Source organism: Schistocerca americana, chromosome X (genome assembly GCF_021461395.2).
Source record: "Schistocerca americana isolate TAMUIC-IGC-003095 chromosome X, iqSchAmer2.1, whole genome shotgun sequence".
NCBI classification, from domain to species: Eukaryota; Metazoa; Arthropoda; class Insecta; order Orthoptera; family Acrididae; genus Schistocerca; species Schistocerca americana.
Window position 1 is genome coordinate 967,067,704 of NC_060130.1, and position 24,086 is coordinate 967,091,789.

Below are 24,086 nucleotides of genomic sequence, written 5' to 3' on the forward strand. Positions count from 1 at the left end.
GCAGCAAGGTCAGATTGTGAGATGAAGATCCAGCCTTGTCCTTTTGAATAAATAATGGAAAATATCAACCCACATAATGTGTTAGTGTATGTAACAATTGGCACTAAGTCTGCAGAATATGATCTAGAATTAGCTGTTTTTGATGGTGAAAGATAAAAAAGAAAATTTGCAGAAAGTGACCTTTACATGGGACAAAAAAAGAAAGACTACAGACTTGAGGGATTTTTTTTTTATATTTTGGGATACATAAGGGCATAAACCCAATGAACATCTAAGTACATATTATTGTCAACAATTTGGTAACTCATTGCATCAACAACAAACTTTTTCACACAATCACACTGCAACATTTCTAACACCACCACTTACAGACAGTAAAAATATAACTTAACAAAAATCTGATGATGAAGTAATGGAACACAACTGGTCAAGAAATATTTTCACAACAATCACTTACGTGTACACACACACACACACACACACACACACACACACACACACACACATTCATCAGTCAAGTGATATACACCTAAAACAAACCAGTAATTACCAGTTATTTGCAAATCCAATTATGTGCCATCAAAACCTTAATTTTTTCTTTTTTAGTACGTGCAAATATGTTTTAACAGACAGACAGTAATAAATACTCAAGAATAAAATTAGGAAAAATGACTTGCATGGGGAAATGACAAAATTATGTTGGAATATGCAAGTCTTATTTGCAAAACACTCGTCTGTAATGATTATCATAAGCTGTGCAAATGACAACTCTCTCAGTGGAACACAGGGCAACGATAATTTTAAATTAATATATAAATGTTAATACAATAGCTAGGTGAAAATAATAAAATATAGCTGACAATTTCCAGCACAACAAGCTGTCTTTTTCTGTGATGTTTACTAATATCTGTTAACCTAAAACATAAAATATTAATGGGGATTGCATGTGCCTGTGCGTCTCACAAAAACTGAACTAGGGATAGTTTGTATCCTCATTTTCTTTTTAAGTTACTTACAGTGAATTAACTATTATTAAAAAATTTCACTTTGAAATTAATGGGACTAATATTCAATATGTGGAATGTACAGGGACACTTCTGAAATGCATACTTAAACACACATTCACCAATACCTTTATGCAACATGTTGATTTGAAAGCTGTGAATTATGAAACAACAGATTTATATTGTATGATATACTGATGGACAACAGCACCACATAACTAAAGTGCTATGCAATGCCTTAGAATTACTGTATAACAGTAAAATCAGTCATCGAATTAATGTATTGTAATCTCGGACCAGATGATAAAGAGATCTCATGTAGCACTTCTCAAAGTACATTATGCTGAATTAATTCTCAATTTGAATTATTTACATTGCTTTATCATTAATCTTCATAGCCATAAACTTTGTATCACCAAAGTACAATGAGTTTCAGGTACGAGTTCGAACACAAGAATTTCTTAACAGTAAGTTTCAAGCCTCACAGATCAAGACAAAACAATGTTGTCACATTATTAGCAAAGAATATTGGCCTTCCACATATTTGATCATGCTGGATCCTGGTCAACGTGGCTGAAGCTCCAGAAGATAAATACATGAAAAACAAACTGATAATCAGTGTTGCTTTTTCTACTGGAAAAAAGCCAATCCTAGTATGATTATTACAAACAAAGCTGGAAAACAGAACATTGTACCATATGGTTTGTTTTTGTGTGTGTGTGTGTGTGTGTGTGTGTGTGTGTGTGTGTGAGAGAGAGAGAGAGAGAGAGAGAGAGAGAGAGAGAGAGAGAGAGAGAGGCAGAGAGGGAGAGAGAGATCACACAATCTGAGCTGAAAACCAATGTTTAAATGCATCTATTCACAAATGGAATTTAACAGCAGAACTTTGTACAACAATATATTACTTTATAACAATGAACTTATCACAGCATGTTGTGGGTGGAGTGAACATTACAACTTGGTTAATAAAGATTTTAAAGAATGGATTTGTGATCAATAATTTCAAATTGGCACAAATTTAAAAATCCATACAGGCTATTGCAAGATCGAAGCTATAATTCAACATTCAATACACAAACTTGTGTTTGAAATATTTCATGCACAGTTTAGCTATTAAAAAGCCAAACAAAGCTTCCACTAATAATCTCCAGTCACAAACTCCATTCTAAAAGATCTTTTCATAAAGAACCCAATATTCTTTTCCATTCATAAAATATACTGAGTAAACAAATTTTTAGACATTGAATCTTGTTTCAGATCCATCTGCAAGCATCAGGGACACTGTGCGATTATTTATCCACACTAGTTTAGCTAATCGCATTGGATTCAGGCGCGAAACATCTGGTATTGGTGCTGTCGAATATGATTTCACACATCGGGTCTGTGAATTTCCCAGTCCAAAAATACCTGTTGAAGTCTGTAACAGAAAGCAAATGATATGTATTTAGTTTCTGAACATATCTTTCCATAAACAACTTTATAATGGACAAATATGTAACAGAAACATAACTCCTTGTACTGTTATGGTAGATATAAAGATGTGTGGAGCTAGTGCCAATCAAGGTAAAGCTATCACATGTAGGTATGATGAGAGATTGCCAAATTAACAAAGAAGTTCATGTTACACAAATATGGGTCAATTCGGAAGGGGATCCATTTGAGCTCATGGAGCATTTTCGTACTGCTCCCATACTCAATGAACCTATCAGTATAAAATGTTGTTGATATACTAATAAAATGATCAACATGTACTTAAAAAAGTTACCCACTTATCAAGATTCCCCCCCCCCCCCCCCCCCGCCCCACCCCCTCACCCCATATATAATCCAATATAGCTGATTATATAAGGATCATAGCCATAAACCCAATTTTTGTCACCAGTGACAACCTTTGAAAGAAAGTCTGAACCATCTTGAAGTAGTTGTTTAAGGTCCCTATATAATTGCAGGCAATGTTACTTGTGACTGTCTTGAAGCAGATGTGTCACAAACTTCACCAATTCCTTCAGCTAATGACTAACTTTAACTGTCATCATCAATAGTCAATGTTTGCCCATTTCTGACATGCTTATACCAGTCATACATCTATGTCTGACCTGAAGTGTTATCTCCAAATGCTAGCTTCAACATCTGGTGCTATTCCACAGTTGTCTTCTCCAAGTAAAAAACTGCAAGCTTAAGGAAACATGACAATAAAAATATTTTCATCAACAACTAACCAAAATACTCAGCTAACAGTCACTTGTCATACTGATTCATGGAAGGTATATGAGAAGATGCCTACTGGTATTTTAGTGTTGTTGTTGTCTCCAGTGTAAAGACTAGTTTACTGCAGCTCTCCATGCTACTCTATCCTACACAAGCCTCTTCATCTCTGAATAACTACTACAACCTATATAATTTTTGAACCCACTTACTTTGTTCATCCTTTTTTCTTCCTCTATGATTTATACCCCCACCTCCTGCATCTCCCTGCCACCACTTCCCACCAGTACTAAACTGGAGATCCCTTGATGTTTCAGAATGTGTCTCCTACCAACTAATCCCTTATTTTTAATCAAGTTGTGCAACATAGATCTTTTCTACCCAATTCTATGTGGTAATTCCTCATTAGTTACACTTTCTAGCAATCCAGTCTTCAGCATTCTTCTGAAACACCACATTCCAAAGTTTCTATTCTCTTCTGGTTTGAACTGTTCATCATACATGTTTCACTTCAATGCATGGTTACACTCCAGACAAACAGCTTCAGAAAAGACTTCCTAATACTTAAATCTATATTCGATGTTAACAAATTTCTGTTCTTCAAAACCACTTTTCTTGCCATCGCCAGTCTACCCTTTCTACTTCAGTCATCAGTTTTCTGCTGCCCAAATAGCTAAACTCAAATACTACTTTGGTGTCTCATTTCCTAATCTAATTCCCTCAGTATTTCCTGATTTAATATGACTACATGTCATTACCTTTGTTTTAGTTTTGCTAATGTTGATCTTATATTATTCTTTCAAGACACAGCCCATTCCATTCAACTGCTTTCCAGTGTCCTTTGTTGTCTCTGACAGAATTTCAATATCATCAGCAAACCCCAAAGTTTTTATTTCCTCTCCCTGAACTTTAATTCCTTTTCCACATTTTTCTTTTCTTTCCTTGACTGCTTGCTCGGTGTACATATTGACTAACATTGGAGATCAGCAGCAATATCTGTCTCTCCCCCTTCTCAACCAGTACTTCCCTTTCATAACCCCTCCCCCCTCAACAGCCGTATGGTTTCTGTACAAGTTGTAAATAGACCTTTGCTCCCTGTTTTCTTGCCCTGCTACGTTCAGAGTTTCAAAGAGTGTATTCCAGTAAACATTGTCAAAAGCTTTCTTTAAGTCTACAAATCCTATAAATGTATGTTTGCATAGTATTTTGCAACCATGACTTTTTAAACTGATAGGTCAGTAATATTCACACAAATCACTACCTGCTTTCTTTGGAATTGGAATTATTACATTCTTCTTGAAGACGGAGGACCCCCATACATCTTGCACACCAGATGGAATAGTTTTGTCATGGCCAGCTCTCCCAAGGATATCAGTAGTTTTGACAGAAAGCTGCTGATTTAGATCTTTTAGTGCTCTGCCAGATTCTCCTCCCAGTATCAAAGTATCAGCTCTCCTATTTCACCAAATATAGCTCCAGTGCTAATCAAGAAACACTGAACCATTGATCACAGTTCGAAATTTCTCTCATTTTTATCAAGCTGGCTTGAAGTTATGCATCCAGTGCATTATTAGTCTTTAATGTTTTTCTTCACCTTCAGATTTTTAATACATTTTGCTCCCAACACAATCACTACATCAGCATTGCAAAGCTTTGCAAGTGCCACTCATTCTCCACCACACAGTTCAGCTAACTCAGCCAGCCAGCAGCTCCTTCTCTCGTTCCATGTGAGACAGCACTCACCGATTGTGACTCAATGGCGACATGGCCTTACTATGCAGCTAAGGAAACATGCCAGTTAGCTATGTCAAGACAACATGAATTATAGTTGTGAGTAAAGGAAGCATATAAAGCCTGCTCACACTCTGGGACATCACATCCTACATGCAAGTGAGCACTGCTGGGTATGTGCCACGTGGCTTTACGTGCTGAACTTGCGATTGTGTCATTAGGCAAGATAGTACTGGCCATCTTCATAAACTTCTGCCATCCTATGCACAATTTATTCACCCTCTCCTTCACACACCACAGTAGAGTGAAGATGATGTGCCCACAGCTGTCCAACGAGCATTGCACACATTAAAAAATGTCAGGATGCTGATCTCATATCTTCTGCAATAGACCTAACCTCCTGTGCTGCCATCACAAACTACCCTCCACCACTCTTCCCTTAATACGAAAAATCAGCCCTGTTCTTTACTGAACACAGCACACAAAAAAGCAAGTTAGGAACATTTTGGGTATAATAATGAAAGCAAAATGAGTGAAGATAACTACTTACCATATATTTGAGGTGTTAAGCTGTAAATGAGAACATAAGCAAGGGCTGGAGAATGGAAAACATGCAAGTACATATGTGTGTGCACCTGGTGCAACTCTTTCAATTGAATGCCAGCAAAAGAGAGAGAGTTATAACTTTGTAATAATTTTAACTGAGTTGTAGTGTGATAGGAAGGCAATTGAAATTTCATACATAATCTCAAAATTAATATACCGAGTGTATTTGTTTGCTTAATATTTTTCAAGATGTAATACCAAGAGTGCCTCCAACACAAAAATAATTGTTCAGCTGTATTTATTTCTGGAAAAATATCATAAGCAATCTATTCTGAAGCCGACACACTTTATTATTATGCACCTTGCAGATCAAGAAGAGTAAGCTCACATTACTTTTTGCCCTCAAGCTTATATACAGCACCACTCAGTTCTGTCTTGTGTTTGATTTTCTGGCCATGTCTGTTTTAGATATAGGCAAGATAGTACTTGCTACTCTATAGATGTAGCAGTCAGGGCAAACAGGCTTAGATGGTGGGGTCATGTTACACGCATGGGAGAAGCAAGGTTACCCAAGAGACTCATGGGTTCAGCAGTAGGGGGTAGGAGGAGTCGGGGCAGACCAAGGAGAAGGTACCTGGATTCGGTAAAGAATGATTTTGAAGTAATAGGCTTAACATCAGAAGAGGCACCAATGTTAGCACTGAATAGGGGATCATGGAGGAATTTTATAAGGGGGACTATGCTCCAGACTGAACGCTGAAAGGCATAATCAGTCTTAAATGATGATAATTGTTTTATGTTAACAGTGATGCACAGCTTATGGACAGGTTTAATAATAAAGAGTTGGCTAATATGAACCTCATTTATGGTTTCATCAAACGCAAAAGAAGAGCGGCAAAATCTTGGTAAGCTGAGCCGTTCTCGCAGCAACAGCAACCACAGCACAGTAATGGTGTACTTCTGGGCGTTCAACTGAATTTTCAGTTCTATCTTATGCACAATATTTTGACAACCAACCCAGTCATCTTCCTTAGGTGCCTGACTTGCATCGTTATGTTTACCTGCAGTCTGATTGGAGTCCAGACAGTGATTACACATAATAGCACAATGACTGGGTCAGTAGTCTAACTTCTGTGTGAGAAAACTCGACTGAACACCCAGAAGCACACCATTAATCAATCATGCCAAGAAAACCTGAGCGATCACAAATCATAGTACTTTTGCAACTGTATAATGGTTGTTTCATTTACTCTGGGTTTTGAATTGTATGTTTTGTTTATTTTTACAGAAACAAGTGTAAATGGGTTAACATACTGAATAAATTGTAATTACATGGTTACTTTGAAAGACCACAAGAGACCACGGGTTCCTTGTTCCAAAATACTCTGAACATATTCCTGAACAACTTCTGAAATTTTGTTGGTGAAATTTAGGTTCACCCTGAATAACGGGCTGCTTAATCTTCTACATCTTCCACCAGCATGGAAGGAGGAATGAATAAAGCACATGTTGTGGAGTGGCTAAGTAAGAAATGTAACACTTGTGTGTCCTTAACCATATCATTCCTGGTGAATTTTCAGATAACTGAGAGGTTAAGGCTAAGTTAAAGACATACTGGAAAGTTTCTGTGGTTCAAATGCTATTCAATCAAACAATCACTCAGTTTTCAGACATGCTCTTTACCACTACTCCACCAAGCCCGACATCAGGCTGAGCTGAAGCTCAGATGAAATGGAAAATAGGTTTTAAGGCTGTGAAGGAATGAGATTTAATGTCTTAGTCCTGAATCCAGTACACCACCACCAATGAACTTGCAACAGTGTGGTGATTTAAAATCTTGATTAGTTAAGATGCTCTACCTGGTCCATAAACAGGTCGATGCATGAGGGTGAGGATGGTCAGTATGCAGTGGTTCTTTTGATGTTAATTGCTCATTTTTTATTGGCTGTGTTTGTCTCTGTAGTTAGTCTTCTTGTTGTCATACATAGCTCTTACAACTGTCTCCTACACAAGCCATTCCATGTGTATTGTTACAGGCTTGTGCTGGCACCACAACAAGTCAATCCATGGAATGTGAACAACATAAACAGTGAAATGGCAGATGCAGTACTTTGTTACGGGTTTGTGGCATTAATCAACTGGTACATGTCATGTGCACCAAAGAATATCCTCCTCTCTGTCACATTCCATCTGAAAAAAAGGTTCAGCAGGTTGTTACAGTGACTTGCAGACATGGTACATTTGTGAAGACAAGGTCCACAATTAACAGTGTGCAGTTGTCGTTGTTTTTTTTTTTTTTTTTTTTTTTTTTTTTTTTTTTTTTTTTTTTTTTTTTTTACACAGATGATGCAGGGTGCATAAACAGTGGGACCATAAATTATTACAATAACCATGTTTGGGGATATGCAAATACATGAGTGGAAGCAAAGCACCAGGTTCACTTAGTATGAATATGTGGGAAGCAAATCTTGGGTGACAGACTCATAGAGCCATAAACATTACCAGACAAACTAACAGATGCTCTTCAATCAATCAGTTCTGTGAAGATTCACCAGAAATGACATTTGGCTCAAATTCAGTTCAGATTCGATGTTAAACTGTAGGTCCCCATTCCCCAGTAGGATTACTGGGGTATATTAGGTATACACACAAGATGCTGAAATGACATCCAATTTAAAGACTTGCACCAGGCCACTGAGCCACAAGGAATAATTATGTCATCTATGTGGCAAATTACTCACAATTTGCACAAAGACAAAGAATGTTGTTTATGGATAGTGGGGTACCACCATTTTCTGCGTCTTGTATGACTACACCTATGACAATTGTTTAATCAGTGAGTGGTTGGTAGGGGTGGTCAGGTACCACAGCTGTACCATTCACCAGAACTTAATCTGTTAGATTTCTGGCTATGGATACATTTAAAGGCATTAGTGTATTCTACACCCATCAACAGTGCGCACATGATACAAAAGCATGTGTGCCTACAAATCTGAGGTCACACAGGGCTTCTGCAGTACTACCTACAGAGCAAGGCTTACAAGTAGAGGTGATAGACAGTGAGTCGAAATTTTCAACCAAACTCACTGAAGTTCACTAGAAGAGTGGTGGAGCTTTTATCCACAGGGATGATTATCAGGTCGTGGCATATTTTGAGACTGCTGATGGCTTTTCTTTCCTCCATCAAGAGGTTTGTGTCATGAGAAAAGTGAGGCAAGGTTGAGAGTGAGGAATTCTTGGATGGTTAACATGGGTGAGTTGAAGCAGGTGGGGGGAGGGTGAGGTTACAGCTGGACCAAGGTACGAACTAGGAGAGACTTAACGTGAGCTTCGGGTCAGTTTTCACCAGATGAATCGATAGTGAATAATTCATTCAATTGCAAGTGATGAATGAAGGAAGGCTCTGACTATATTTAATTGTTAGCTGTGATTAAGTACTGTGAATATTATCCCTATTTTCCTTACCATATTTTCTTAAGAATTTTTCTATTTTTTTCTATTGCCCAGACAGCCCACAAAACATCTTAGTCTATCCCTATGCTACTCCAACCATCAAAGGTACTGATCATGTAATGTTCCACTTAAACTCATTTGTGCAGTCTTTTGCGTGCACTTGATAATCCATTATCCGTCCACCTGAAACAATCATGGTTGAATTGTGGCCAGGGGCAAAGATGACCACCTAACAGCTGAGAATGAATCTGAGAACAACAATCAACTTTGGCAAAAGGATCTTCCTCCAACACCAATTTCTCTCAGTTTTGCAGGTAGGAACTGTCCTTGCAACACAGTGTTAGGACCTGTAATTCCATTACCTTCATCTCGAGACACAGTGATATGTTATATTGTAACTCGGACTGATGAAAACCATACATTAAATTAGCATGGTTCAATTGCCCATCCCCACACTACAGATTGGAAAGAGATGTGAATAGCTGATATTCCTTAAGTAATTCTTCTGCATTGTTCTCTTCCTGTGTCCTAAAGCATCATTAGAAGCTGAGTGAACAAAGTTCGACTTCAAACATGATGTCAGTTAACAGGATGCTTTCGACACCAATTCAAAGAAAAACTCAATCCTTCATGGTGCCAACCACACAAGCAATGGAGACACAAATGACATTACATAGCACTCACTTAATTCTTGAACAATGCTAATCTACAAAAATTGATACACCACAATTTAGCATCGCTTTGACAACCTGGACCATCTCTTACAGTGAAATATTGATTTTGCAGTTGTAGGTTACAGTGTAGACACCATTAGTTATGACTCAAGAAACATTCTAGTGTCTGTGGGTAATTCATGAAATATCAGTTGATAGTAGCCTGATATAATCAGCAGGGTGTGACAGCTTGCATTGGCTTTCAAATTCAATGGACCTTCTCCCAACAAAACACTTGTGGGACCAAATGTGTCAATTTATATTTCAGTGGCCAAAATCTGCAGATAATCTACATACACAGTAGTGGGAGTAATGGAAGTATATCCTGGGAGCCTACATATTGTAACTATATGAAAATAATGAACATAAATTTTGGTGGCCTAGCGGATGGAGGGGGAGTAACAAGAAACAAGTAGAGAATGAGCTGTGATAAGCAACTTCTCACCTTCTGAAGTATTCCAGCTGCTGAAGAGGTGAAAGCATTCTTCACACGGGACTCAGGCCTTTAACAAGTGGAGAAAATCCCAAAGAAAATTGTGGATACATCAAAAGATTTAGTGGTATAATACTTGGAGAGGAATGTCACGTAAGCAGCACCAGGTACATGATACTTCTTTACGTTGATTAACTATGGCTGCATGCATTTAACTTTTAGGAAATACACAAGAAAATGATAATTACTGCTCCTGATGTGATATAAACACTGCTCTTCTTTCTCAGTGTTTAATAAAACAGGCATTCCCTCCTCATCAACAAGAATCTTGATTCTGGGGTTTACACACAAAAATGGATCACAACAGGTATATTTCACATTATACTATCACAAACTTGGCAAATTATGTATCAATGATTGCTTTCACTGCCCAAGTGAATAAAACTTGAGGAATGGGGATGGTCCACAACAATGTGCTATAGTATATTGCAAGCTGATCATATACAATGGAATTCACACAAAAAACTTGGTGGTCATCAACAGATTATTTGAAATAAAAGGAATAACATGTGGGTAATCTTTTACCATGAACAATAGGCTCACAGTCTTTGAACAGAGCTTGGTCTACACATAGTATGCCAGTGAGAGAAAAGATCATCATTAAATGAATATTCACTAAACCCTGATGAAACAATCAACCCGTGAACTAGATTGGCAGCATATTTGCCAGGTACATACACAGATATTATATTACTGGTATAGTAGTCAACAGACTCCATGAAAGAGGTTTTCTTGGGACACTGATCTAGTATAGGAAACTATCTTTGTCGTATAATTAATCAGCCTTTGATGGTGAAGTGCCAGGAGACTAGTAAGTCACACATTTAGCTTTCCATCTGAGTCTACATTTAATTCGTAAATTCTTTGTGCATTTTTGTGTGCTTGTGAAGTTTAATTCTAAAATTTATTGCATATTTTTGTATTTGAGAGGTAGAGTATTGCATTTTAGTAATGGTAATGTGTACATTTGCACATTCTGTAGTGCAGTAGTCATGCATTTGTTTATTTTGTATGGCCAGAAACTGCTGGCCACAGCTCAGCCAGCTAGTAGCCTCCATTGGTGAAGCACTAGGAGATTACCTAGTCATGTATTTAGCTTTTTTGTTTGGCTTCACATTTTAATTCTCAAGCTGGTAGTTGTATGACTGATAGTGAAAGTGTGCGAGTGCGCACAGATGCAAAAGCAGCTGGCCTCAGTTTGTGAACAGCTGAAGACCCACTGTCAGATGTCTGCAGGTTGGCATGTCACATGGAGCACCTCAGGTGTCACTTGTTTCACCCATAGGCTCTGCTGTCAAGGCACCTTCCAGTGTACCCGATGCAGAGGATCCTTGCACACTGCAGGGACAGTGGCAATTGTTGCATGGTCTCATCACTCAAAGCGGAGAGTCAATTGGAGGCTGGCCAATTGGCCTCACCCATTCACTCTGTAAATAGGCTCATAGCTGCTCCTTCAGCAGGCTCTGAGCAGACACACAGGGGGGGAGGGGGGGGGGGAGGAATAGTGCCCAGGGTCAGAAGGAATTCCAATGTGCACTTGGTGAACCTCATCCAAGATGTAGAGGAGGTCCTATCCCTGCCTATCAAGAGTGCAGGGTGCAGCAGTCGGCAAGTTGTTGCTTGTGTAGGAACCAATGACACCTGACACTTGGGTTCTGAGGCTATGGGAGGCTGACAGATGCGCTGAAGACTGTTGACCTCATCTGTATGGTTCAAGCAAAGTTCACAACTTGCAGCATTGTATGCAGAGTCGATCGGGATCCTTTGTTTTGGAACTAAGAGGGGCTGTCAATGAGAGGCTCCGTCAATAATGTTATGGTCATGGCTGTAGATTTCTGGACCTGCATTATAGGGTGGAGTGTGGTAGGATTCCCTTTGATAGATCAAGGGTGCACTACACAAAGGAAGCATCGCTCATGTGAAACTCAGCTTGCCCTTTTCTCACATGATATACTACAAACCATGGATGAAGCACAAAACGTAGATTCCACATCCCTAGATTTCCGGAAAGCATTTGACATGGTGCTCCACTGCAGTGTGCTGATGAAGGTCCCAGCATACAGGTTAGGTTCTCAGATATGTGAGTGGCTCAGAGATTTTTTTAAGTAATAGAACCCATTTTGTTGTCCTTGATGACAGGTGTTCAACAGAGACAAGGTTAGGGTGAACAGCACTTTACGGTAGTCTGCTGATGACACTGTGGTGTATGAGAAGATGTTGTCATTGAGTGACTCTAGCAGTATATAAGATGACTTAAGACAGAATTTCTAGTTGGTGTGATAAATGGTAGATTGCTCTAAATGTAGAAAAATGTAACTGAATGTTGATGAGTAGGAAAAACAATCCTGTGACATTTGAACACAGCACTAATAGAGAGATGCTTCACACAGTCACACCAATTAAATATCTTGGTGTAGCACTGCAAGGCAATATGAAGTGGTATAATGTCATCAGCTTTGTAGTAGGAAAGGCGAATGTTTGACCTCATTTTATTGGAAGAATTTTTGAAAAATGTAGCTTATCCATAAAGGAGACAGAATGCTAGTGTGACCCATCCTTGAGTACTGTTCGAGTGTTTCGAATCCCCATGCATCAGATTAAAGGAAGACATTGAAACAATTGGATCTGTTACCTGTAGGTTAGATCAGCAAGCAAGTATTACGGAGATGATTCATGAACTCAAATGCAAAACACGACTCCAGAATGATTCTACTGCCACCAACACACAATTCGCGTACGTATGAAGAAGACAAGATGCAGGAAATTAGAGCTCATATGGAGGTTTTAAGATGGTCATTTTTCCTTTCTTCTATTTGCGAGTGTAACAGGAAAGGAAATGACTTGCCATTGTTCACGGTACCCTCCTCCATGGACCGCATCGACAACTGATAGTGGAGTTTGTTTGTAGATGTCTACGAAGAATCAGAGTTAGTCGTGCTCACATTCCATGGATGATTTGCATGATTAATTGTAATGATCGCAGTTTGGATTTCAAAATAGTTGCTCAGAGAGCCATTCACACGTTCACTCACCAAATTTCACAAGCATTAAGAAACAAAATAGCATTAGTTGGTGAAACTTCCTGGCAGATTAAAACTGTGTGCCCGACCGAGACTCGAACTCGGGACCTTTGCCTTTCGCGGGCAAGTGCTCTACCAACTGAGCTACCGAAGCACGACTCACGCCCGGTACTCACAGCTTTACTTCTGCCAGTACCTCGTCTCCTACCTTCCAAACTTTACAGAAGCTCTCCTGCGAAACTTGCAGAACTAGCACTCCTGAAAGAAAGGATATTGCGGAGACATGGCTTAGCCACAGCCTTGGGGGATGTTTCCAGAATGAGATTTTCACTCTGCAGCGGAGTGTGCGCTGATATGAAACTTCCTGGCAGATTAAAACTGTGTGCCCGACCGAGACTCGAACTCGGGACCTTTGCCTTTCGCGGGCAAGTGCTCTACCAACTGAGCTACCGAAGCACGACTCACGCCCGGTACTCATCCCCCAAGGCTGTGGCTAAGCCATGTCTCCGCAATATCCTTTCTTTCAGGAGTGCTAGTTCTGCAAGTTTCGCAGGAGAGCTTCTGTAAAGTTTGGAAGGTAGGAGACGAGGTACTGGCAGAAGTAAAGCTGTGAGTACCGGGCGTGAGTCGTGCTTCGGTAGCTCAGTTGGTAGAGCACTTGCCCGCGAAAGGCAAAGGTCCCGAGTTCGAGTCTCGGTCGGGCACACAGTTTTAATCTGCCAGGAAGTTTCATATCAGCGCACACTCCGCTGCAGAGTGAAAATCTCATTCTGGAAACATCCCCCAAGGCTGTGGCTAAGCCATGTCTCCGCAATATCCTTTCTTTCAGGAGTGCTAGTTCTGCAAGTTTCGCAGGAGAGCTTCTGTAAAGTTTGGAAGGTAGGAGACGAGGTACTGGCAGAAGTAAAGCTGTGAGTACCGGGCGTGAGTCGTGCTTCGGTAGCTCAGTTGGTAGAGCACTTGCCCGCGAAAGGCAAAGGTCCCGAGTTCGAGTCTCGGTCGGGCACACAGTTTTAATCTGCCAGGAAGTTTCATATCAGCGCACACTCCGCTGCAGAGTGAAAATCTCATTCTGGAAACATCCCCCAAGGCTGTGGCTAAGCCATGTCTCCGCAATATCCTTTCTTTCAGGAGTGCTAGTTCTGCAAGTTTCGCAGGAGAGCTTCTGTGAAGTTTGGAAGGTAGGAGACGAGGTACTGGCAGAAGTAAAGCTGTGAGTACCGGGCGTGAGTCGTGCTTCGGTAGCTCAGTTGGTAGAGCACTTGCCCGCGAAAGGCAAAGGTCCCGAGTTCGAGTCTCGGTCGGGCACACAGTTTTAATCTGCCAGGAAGTTTCATATCAGCGCACACTCCGCTGCAGAGTGAAAATCTCATTCTGGAAGCATTAGTTGGTATTTTCTCTGACCTAAGGCATCTGAACATGTGAATCACAATATTCTCTGAGGTAAATTAAAGTTTTATGCAACTGATGGTATGGCGGATACTGTCACATCTAACTAAAAGAATGCAGAAAGTTGTCCTTAGTAATTCAACCAACGTAATCGGATGGGGGGGGATTCTTCTGACTGGTGGGGAGAAATCACAGATGTGGTTCCTCAAGACTCAACCTTGGGTCCGCTGTTGTTCCTCATACATGTAAATGATCTTCCATCTAATATACAACAAGCAGAAGTAATTATTTTTGTGAATGACACTAGTATTGTAATCAATCCAAGCATAAATGCAGCAACAGATGAAATGGTAAACAATGTTCTTAAAGTATCGATGACTTATTTTCTGCTAATGATCTCCCATTCAATTTCAAAAAGATGCAACATGTCCAGTTCTGTACACCTCCAAGTACTATACCAATGATAAGTGTAACACATCATGAGGAAACAACAGAGTGGAAACTTCAAAAATTTCAGCTGGCAATACTGATGAGAATTTAAACAGGAAAGAATACATTTTGAAACTTCTAGAACAACTTAGTTCAGCCACATGTGCACTTTGAATCATGGCAAATATTGAGGAGATAAAAATCAGTAAGTTGATGTATTTCGCATATTTTCATTCAATAATGTCATATAGAATAATGTTCTGAGTTAATTCATATAAAAATAAAAGTCTTCACTGTCCCACTGAAGTTTGTTGTAAATAATCAGCTGCAGTTCAAAAGGAACAATACTATACATAATTATAATACCAGAAGTAAAAAAGACATTTATTACTGCACATTAAGGCTGTCTCTAGCACAAAAAGAGGTGCACAATGCTACAACCAAAATTTTTGATCACTTGCCCAGTGATACAAAATGTCTGACAGACAGAAAAGTGAAACCTGAAAAGAAATTGAAAAAGTTTCTCCTTGACGTCTTGTCCTACTCCATAGAAGAATTTCTATTATTGTAAGTTGTAAAAGGTGCTGGGTAGGAATAACTAACTCATCTCTATTTATAAGAAAAAGGTAAACTTGTAGCCATATTCACAAATTAATTTGTTGTTTGAAAGTAAAACAAACATAGCTTTCAATAATATGAAACTTAACACCAATAGTGTAGGCACAGTTCACAGTGCGACCATGTAAATATAATTTGGGAAATACACAGACTGTTGGAAGGTGTTTATTTTAATGAAGATACTGTCAATAAAATTGAACCAAAACAAAGACTGGTTCCCCTTGGTCAGTGTACAAAGTAGCTGTCACAGTCTTCATGGCTATATCTTGCATCAGTTCTTATGTTTCAGCTTCAAACGCAAAATAACTGATTATGAGAATGAAAATGATTTAAGTGAAAAACTGAAGTCTTGGGGGTTTCATTGGAAATGTTATCTGATGACATGAATAAATCATTACTTCCATTTCTTACTAAAGTTACAACTAAACTAATGTAATCAACTGTGCAATATACCTGCCAAAATGAAAGCCTGTTCTCACTGCAACTGTAGGTGGCTAAGTATTTTCCATCTGGTGAGAATGTGTTGGCAGTAACTGCTGCTCCATGAGCTGGAATCATCTGTGAAATGAAGAATATTCAGGTAATAAAAGAATGCAGCAAAAGTAAGTAATTTTAATCTCTGTGAGTTTCAACTGAAACAGTTTTAATAAGAGTACAATAGGTGGAAATTCTTGCAACGTTTTGGTCGTATGGATAGAATGATTTACAGACAAATTACAGGATACAATGAGGCATCTTTCTACTCTCTTCGCTCTCCTTGTCATGTTTTATTTATTTCAGGCACTAGAAAATAGATACAGTGACCCATGTGCTAGCATAATTAGAACACACATTGAAAATTACACTCCCGGAAAGTGAAATAAGAACACCGTGAATTCATTGTCCCAGGGAGGGGAAACTTTATTGACACATTCCTGGGGTCAGATACATCACATGATCACACTGACAGAACCACAGGCACATAGACACAGGCAACAGAGCATGCACAATGTCGGCACTAGTACAGTGTATATCCACCTTTCGCAGCAATGCAGGCTGCTATTCTCCCATGGAGACGATCGTAGAGATGCTGGATGTAGTCCTGTGGAACCGCTTGCCATGCCATTTCCACCTGGCGCCTCAGTTGGACCAGCGTTCGTGCTGGACGTGCAGACCGCGTGAGACGACGCTTCATCCAGTCCCAAACATGCTCAATGGAGGACAGATCCGGAGATCTTGCTGGCCAGGGTAGTTGACTTACACCTTCTAGAGCACGTTGGGTGGCACGGGATACATGCGGACGTGCATTGTCCTGTTGGAACAGCAAGTTCCCTTGCCGGTCTAGGAATGGTAGAACGATGGGTTCGATGACGGTTTGGATGTACCGTGCACTATTCAGTGTCCCCTCGACGATCACCAGTGGTGTACGGCCAGTGTAGGAGATCGCTCCCCACACCATGATGCTGGGTGTTGGCCCTGTGTGCCTCGGTCGTATGCAGTCCTGATTGTGGCGCTCACCTGCACGGCGCCAAACACGCATACGACCATCATTGGCACCAAGGCAGAAGCGACTCTCATCGCTGAAGACGACACGTCTCCATTCGTCCCTCCATTCACGCCTGTCGCGACACCACTGGAGGCGGGCTGCACGATGTTGGGGCGTGAGCGGAAGACGGCCTAACGGTGTGCGGGACCGTAGCCCAGCTTCATGGAGACGGTTGCGAATGGTCCTCGCCGATACCCCAGGAGCAACAGTGTCCCTAATTTGTTGGGAAGTGGCGGTGCGGTCCCCTACGGCACTGCGTAGGATCCTACGGTCTTGGCGTGCATCCGTGCGTCGCTGCGGTCCGGTCCCAGGTCGACGGGCACGTGCACCTTCCGCCGACCACTGGCGACAACATCGATGTACTGTGGAGACCTCAAGCCCCACGTGTTCAGCAATTCGGCAGTACGTCCACCCGGCCTCCCGCATGCCCACTATACGCCCTCGCTCAAAGTCCGTCAACTGCACATACGGTTCACGTCCACGCTGTCGCGGCATGCTACCAGTGTTAAAGACTGCGATGGAGCTCCGTATGCCACAGCAAACTGGCTGACACTGACGGCGGCGGTGCAGAAATGCTGCGCAGCTAGCGCCATTCGACGGCCAACACCGCGGTTCCTGGTGTGTCCGCTGTGCCGTGCGTGTGATCATTGCTTGTACAGCCCTCTCGCAGTGTCTGGAGCAAGTATGGTGGGTCTGACACACCGGTGTCAATGTGTTCTTTTTTCCATTTCCAGGAGTGTATATTACAACTTTGTTTCCTACTTATACTTGAGAGTCAGAGCTTTATATATCATCTTCTACTGATAAAAAAGGGTGACTTTTATGGAATTTCTGGAAGTGCGATAATTACATACACTATTTGTTGTCAAGTCTGGATTCCTTTTGTTGTACACTCCAAAAACACCAGATATACAACTAAGTTTACTTTTTATTTATTGATTTGTTTACCCTGGTAAGATTAGCACCATCAGGCCCTCTCTTACATTTAACCCAGGCAACCAACTGCATGTAGACCACTTCCTGGTATTACAGTGCCCCATGTTCACAGAAGCCATTCCACTAAGTTCAGATATACTGGACGTAACAAATGTTTTCATTATTGCAGCAATGTTGCTGGTTTTTGGGTTTACTGATATGGCATGCAACAAATGACCTATTTTATCCAGAAAAATGTCATAGGAATTTCAGGGCAACACTTGGAACATGCCAGTCCAACAAATCAATCTTCTATTCACTGAATCATGATGCCAAAAGCCTTGTTTTACGAGTGGAAGCAAGCTCATAAACTTATTTGTTTATTTGTTAAGACACCTCAGTTTCTCATGTCGTATAGTAGGAAGGAAAAGTTATCATGCAAATGGAGAGAACATCATGTCACGCAGGTACATTCATTGTTTTCAAAATAGTATTCATATCTGACAATGATCTGGCTGTTCACTTGAAAACTTTTTCTTCATAATTTATTTATTTATTCTGTAATAATTACAGCCTACATTCTTGATAACTAAAGAGGCCCTACAATCCCACACATCTGTACTGAACCACTACTTTTATAATAATTTTTACTACTGGCTACACATTATTTTTTAAAAAGAAGGAATTTTTTCTACTACATTAAAATACTACTGGTACGTTACCCAACTGAAAATACAACTGCCATTAAAACTTCTACTAATAGACATTTTGTATCACTGGGCAAGTGATCAAAAATTTTGGTTGCAGCATTGTGCACTCCTTTTTGTGCTAGAGACAGCCTTAATGTGCAGTAAGCCTCAGACACATGAAAGCATTTCAGCAGCAATTCCAACACGTTAATTGATACAGTGGTTCACTGAACCACAGAAACCACATTTCTGAAATCACTCACTCAAATGCGACAGGCAGTCTTCTGGACTATTTCCTTTGTCAGTGATTATGATTAACCATTTCGTATTCCATATGATATGCAGTGTCAGATCTGCACTTAGTTTTTGGTATATTGTTGGATCTAAGAGGTCCTGGGTCTACTCTCATTATCTTCGATCTTCATTACGATGGTAGCATTTCCCTTTTTGGCAGGCAGTACCAATATACTTTTGTCAGCTTTAAGGTTCTGAATAGCTTGTACCTCTTCTTCCTTCACTTTGCAAACTGGTGGTTATGCTCTGCACAGTATCCTGGCTGTTTCAGTGCGTATTTCCTCTGCTCTTTCACAAGGAAGGGTCCAAATGGCTGCTTCGGTATTTAGCAATAATGTGCTCCATAGGTATAGTTCTCAGGGTGATAGTGTTATCATCTAATTTTTAAAAAATTAGAGTCTTAAATCCCCCCCAATTCCCCAAGTTGAGGAGGAAATTATATGTTGTTATGATGATGTTATACCACTGCTGGAAACATCCCAGTCAATTTTCCACAGTTTCAAAATGAGATAAAATTTTTTCTCCATATTAGCCTCAGTTCCAAGAACTGTACAACTGCATTTGATTATCTTTCTCTAGCCCAAAGGGTGTTTCATTTGCCACTTTTTAGGTTCCCAGAATAACTAACAATGCATCAGTATTGTGGACAAGAAGCCCGTCAACCTCAGTAGAACACATCTACAGACTTATACATTCAAAATACACGGCACAACAGTAACCAATATACTTCCTTGCAGATAAAAACTGTGTGACTTGAACCTCAAACCTTGTCTTCAATAGGAAATGCTCTTAGATGCCCTCACAGCTTCACTTCTGTCATCATGAAAAGGTTGTGGGTGTCTGAATAGCTCAGCCCTCAGTAAGAGCATTTTCTGCTAAAGGCATGATTCCCAGCTTGTGTTTCAGTCTGACACACAGTTTTGAACAGCCAGAGTGAAACGTTCATTCTGGGCATTAAATATAGGCTGTCGGTTTAGCCAACAGCTTTTAGGAGAGTTGAAACTGTCCCATTGTAATTTTAATAATTTGATGCACTGTCTTTCACTTTTTCTGCTTGCTTATCCTATATGCCATGGGAAGTTACAGCATTCCTATATGAACACACATAGATATCTCATTACTATACTTGATGTAATCATCACATCAGCAACTTATAACAGGATGTCTTGACAACTTGCCAACTGACAAAGGGTACAACATTTTTTGTGATGCTAACGTTAGCTTAACGCTTTGACAATGAATTTGGAGTAGTTCCACAAACTTAAAGGGTGCAATCTAAGCACTACAACTGTCTTTGACAATTCTTCTTGAGTCGCAGCTTACAGAGAACAGCTTAATAGCACTGCTCCACTAATGTTACCACTGTCCTGTAAATTTTATAGTATGGGCTCCATGCTATACCCCAAACTCTGGTTTGACACTGGGTGTCTTCCATGGCAAAGGTTTGACACTGGCTATCTTCCATGGCAATAGTGCCTTGGGCAGTAGTACAGCACCTCTGAACACTCCGACTCAGTCAGCTGAAGAATACCAGTGACCGGAAGCTTTCAAATACACATACATTACAAATTGTTATGGCTAGATTTGTAGTGTTGTCCATTGCCAGTAAGATACCCTTATTTACTGGATCTTCTGCTGATCTTCCTCTGCTATAGCCATGCTGGTCAGGGCACACAGAATGTGGTACCCCACAGTTTGGCAATATTATGTCAAACAGATTATCAAATATCTTACCCTGAACATTTATGAGACAAATGAGTATGTAGGATTTGGGTATAATTGTATCCTTGACCTGCCCTTTATTAATAATCACCACTTAATTATTTTTCTTAGGTGTAGTTTTTTCCTTACATGTGGCACTTCTACAGTTCACAGAGATACATCTCTATTTGATCAATTAAGGCATGCATTAGTTTGAAAGGAATCTCACCTGGGTCTGAAAACTTTTTTCTTTTCGGCTCTAAAATTGTTAATAGTATTCTTCAGGGATCTATTTCTAGTATACTCAACACAAATTACCCCCATTTTTCAATTTTTATCATGCATAACTCTTCTTTCATGGAGTGGTTAACATGTCTAGATATCTGAAGTCTTGAAATCTTTCTTCTTGGATAGAGCCTTCTTCCTTGTCTTGTTTTATAGTGTAATTTATGCAGCTTCTTGGATAGAGACTTCTTCCTTGTCTTGTTTTATAGTGTAATTTATGCAGAACCTTGAGCCTAATACAAGGTACTCTTCTAGAAGTATATGTCACAGTATCATGTACAATTTGCCATGAGCTGTGTTGCAGGCAGTGTGACACGGTAGTTAGCGTTGCTGACCGGCGTGTTGCTGATCACCAGCTCAAACCCGGCCACCAGAAATTATTTGTTATTAAGTATTCATCATATCTGGCAGGTTCTCAAATTATGTTGTGTTTGTATATTCTGGAATATTAGAGCTTTGTATAAACAGTAGCACTCTCGATTCAGTAGCTCAGTCCTCTTTTCTGTCTATTGGTGCTCATAATAAAAATGCTTTCGTGCTACAAATTGAACTTCAATGATGACCCTGCTTCTTGATTTTGACTTTATTGTAGTGAAGACATGATGTCATTTTCTGGAGACACTGGGTACTTTAAAACATCTATATCATCATGGCTCCAATTAGGCAACACAAAAGCTGTCGCCCACACTGTTAGAGATCAGAATACAAACAGAGCATTGTTTGTCTGTATATTAAGAAAACCAGTGGACTCCAAAATAGCAACACGTCAGCTGCACATCCGGCACCCATCTCAGTGTTATCCAGAGCCACTGGTCATGACCCGATGAAATGACAAAGAATTTGACTGAGCTGTCAAATACAAGAAGTGGGATGACATGACGGGTTTGACAAATGTATACTATTACTTGGAGGGGACAGTCCATCGGTGGTTCAAGAACAATGGAGAGAAGGCTGACAGCTGGGACAAATTCCAGGAGAGGGAGAGAGGGGGGGGGGGGGGGGGGGGGGGGAGAGAGAGAGGACAATCAGCAACAAGTCCACTTAGTGTGAGAACAATTTAAAAGCAGGGCAACATCATGGGGAAATGACACAGTCGTACATACAGAATGTCTGGATTCTATGCCACATTGTGTGTCCAAATGTAACAGAACATAACAAAATCTCACACCTTATGAAAGGAATCACATAAGATATGTGCCAAGCTCTTTTAGTAATTGATGTCATAAGAACCAAGGAGTTCTTCAGGTGGCAGCAGTGCACTGAGGAAATGCAACAGAAAAGAAATGGATGCATATTTTCTGACTCCTCAGCACATTTGTGATGTGAGAGGTTTTCTCAGAATGTTCTCGTACAACCAGCGATTCATAATAAAGGACTTTGTACCAAATCACAATCCTTGCAAGAACTACTGCTGAGAGATGCCAAATTTTCCTGGAATGAGGCATAAGAAAGATCTTCCCTTATCCTTAAGGAGGTTTTAACAGCAACTCCAGTCCTAGTATTGTATGACGCGAAAGCTGAGACAAAACTTCACATTGATGTTAGTTGTTTTGGGTTGAAGCAGTTCTACTACAATTTCAGAAAAAGGTGCTAAAGAGGTGATAGTTTGTGCTTCCAAAGTACTCTGAAAGTATGTCAGTAACCACTCTACAGCTGAGAAGGAGTGCCTTGCAGTTTTTTGGGCCATCGACATGTTCTAGCTGTATTTGGCAAACCATTCACCAATGAGAAAGATCACCATTCTCAGACACGGGTATCACTTCCCTGGTTTCTACCAACCAATTAGACATTGTGTGAGCCAATGCAAGGAATGCCAGCAATGCTGCAGTTAGCTCTGTTGCATCTGATACCGATTCTGCCTGCAACAGTACCATTCCACCAGACTGAAATTGACCTCTTGGGGAGGTTCCTACAGTCAACAAATAGGAATTGATGACGAGCTCACCTACTACACTGTCAACAAAGCTGCGATGACTGAAAAAGCTCAGGAAACTGCAAGGTTCCTTGTAGAATACAGCATCTTGAAGCATGGAGCACCCCATGTGACGATCTCTGATTATGTTATAAGTTTTCTAGTCAAGACTACTGTCAGAGGTAACTTCACATTGCGATTACCCACTGGATGACTATTGCGTATCCCCCACATACAAATGGCCTGAAAGAATGCTTCAATAAGACACTGTCAGATATTCTCTCAATGTACAATTATATCAAATGGAGCACTTGGGATACAAAACTACCCTTTGCAACATTTACACGAACAGGCTAATACGGGCTTCAAACCACAAAATGGGGTGAATAGAAGCAGTTTTCAACTTTAAAAGACAAACTTGATAATTTTAAAAAGAGAAATTAAAATCAAAATTATACTGGATTATATGCTGTGCCTAACCTTAAACTTACAATTAGTTCTAGAACCTAGCTCTGTTCTATAACATGGGGGGGGGGGGGGAATTGTGTTTCTATCACCCTAGAGAGGGGGGTGAATGGAAACAGCAATGTTAAACTTTTTGTTGTTGCATTGGTTGATTGGGTGAATAGTAACATGTCAAAATCAGTTGTGGTTCTAGGAAATGAGAAACAAAATTTATCTGGTTAAAAAAAAAGTGTTATTCAGTAAAGAAATAAGAATTTTGCACGAACTGTGACTTTTATTGTATTTTCCAAACAAACGGTGTTATGTCAGTAATTATGTTTTATAACACTGAACTGATGAACTTGGTTTCTTTCTTAATAAATTAAGTCACTGATATCAACTTTAGAAATGATCATGTCTTTGAATCTACAAAGTCTTAGGTACTCTCCAGAAATAACAGAGAGCTTCCAAACATTGTCCCCTCCACTAAAAATGTTTAATCGTTGTTTAATCGGCCTTGATTTTTGTATAAAATAAATTTTCATGCATACAGTCTAAAAACTGCCTACTTTTTCCATGTACTCTGATCACAGTATAATCTACTGGGTTAGGAACTGTGCCATGTGGATCTTCATCTCCATTAAATTGTTAGTCTTCTCCTGAAGCAACACAGGCAATTAACTGTTTCTAATCACCCCAAAAATTCCAAAAGCATAACGCT

At 40.1% G+C, this 24,086-nt stretch overlaps 1 protein-coding gene across 4 annotated transcripts in view; it reads right to left on the reverse strand.

The window, feature by feature from the left end:
- Positions 1 to 211: 211 nt before the first annotated feature.
- LOC124554705 (WD repeat-containing protein 7) overlaps positions 212 to 24,086 on the reverse strand; it is a 388,339-nt gene continuing 364,464 nt past the window's right edge. For all 4 annotated transcript variants that reach the window (XM_047128342.1, XM_047128340.1, XM_047128341.1 and 1 more), the window contains 2 exons: positions 16,054 to 16,158; positions 212 to 2,421 (listed from right to left, as the gene is read on the reverse strand). In XM_047128342.1, coding sequence (XP_046984298.1) covers positions 2,239 to 2,421; positions 16,054 to 16,158 — 288 coding nt within the window. In that variant the 3' untranslated portion in view covers positions 212 to 2,238. The remainder of the gene's footprint in view (positions 2,422 to 16,053; positions 16,159 to 24,086) is intronic.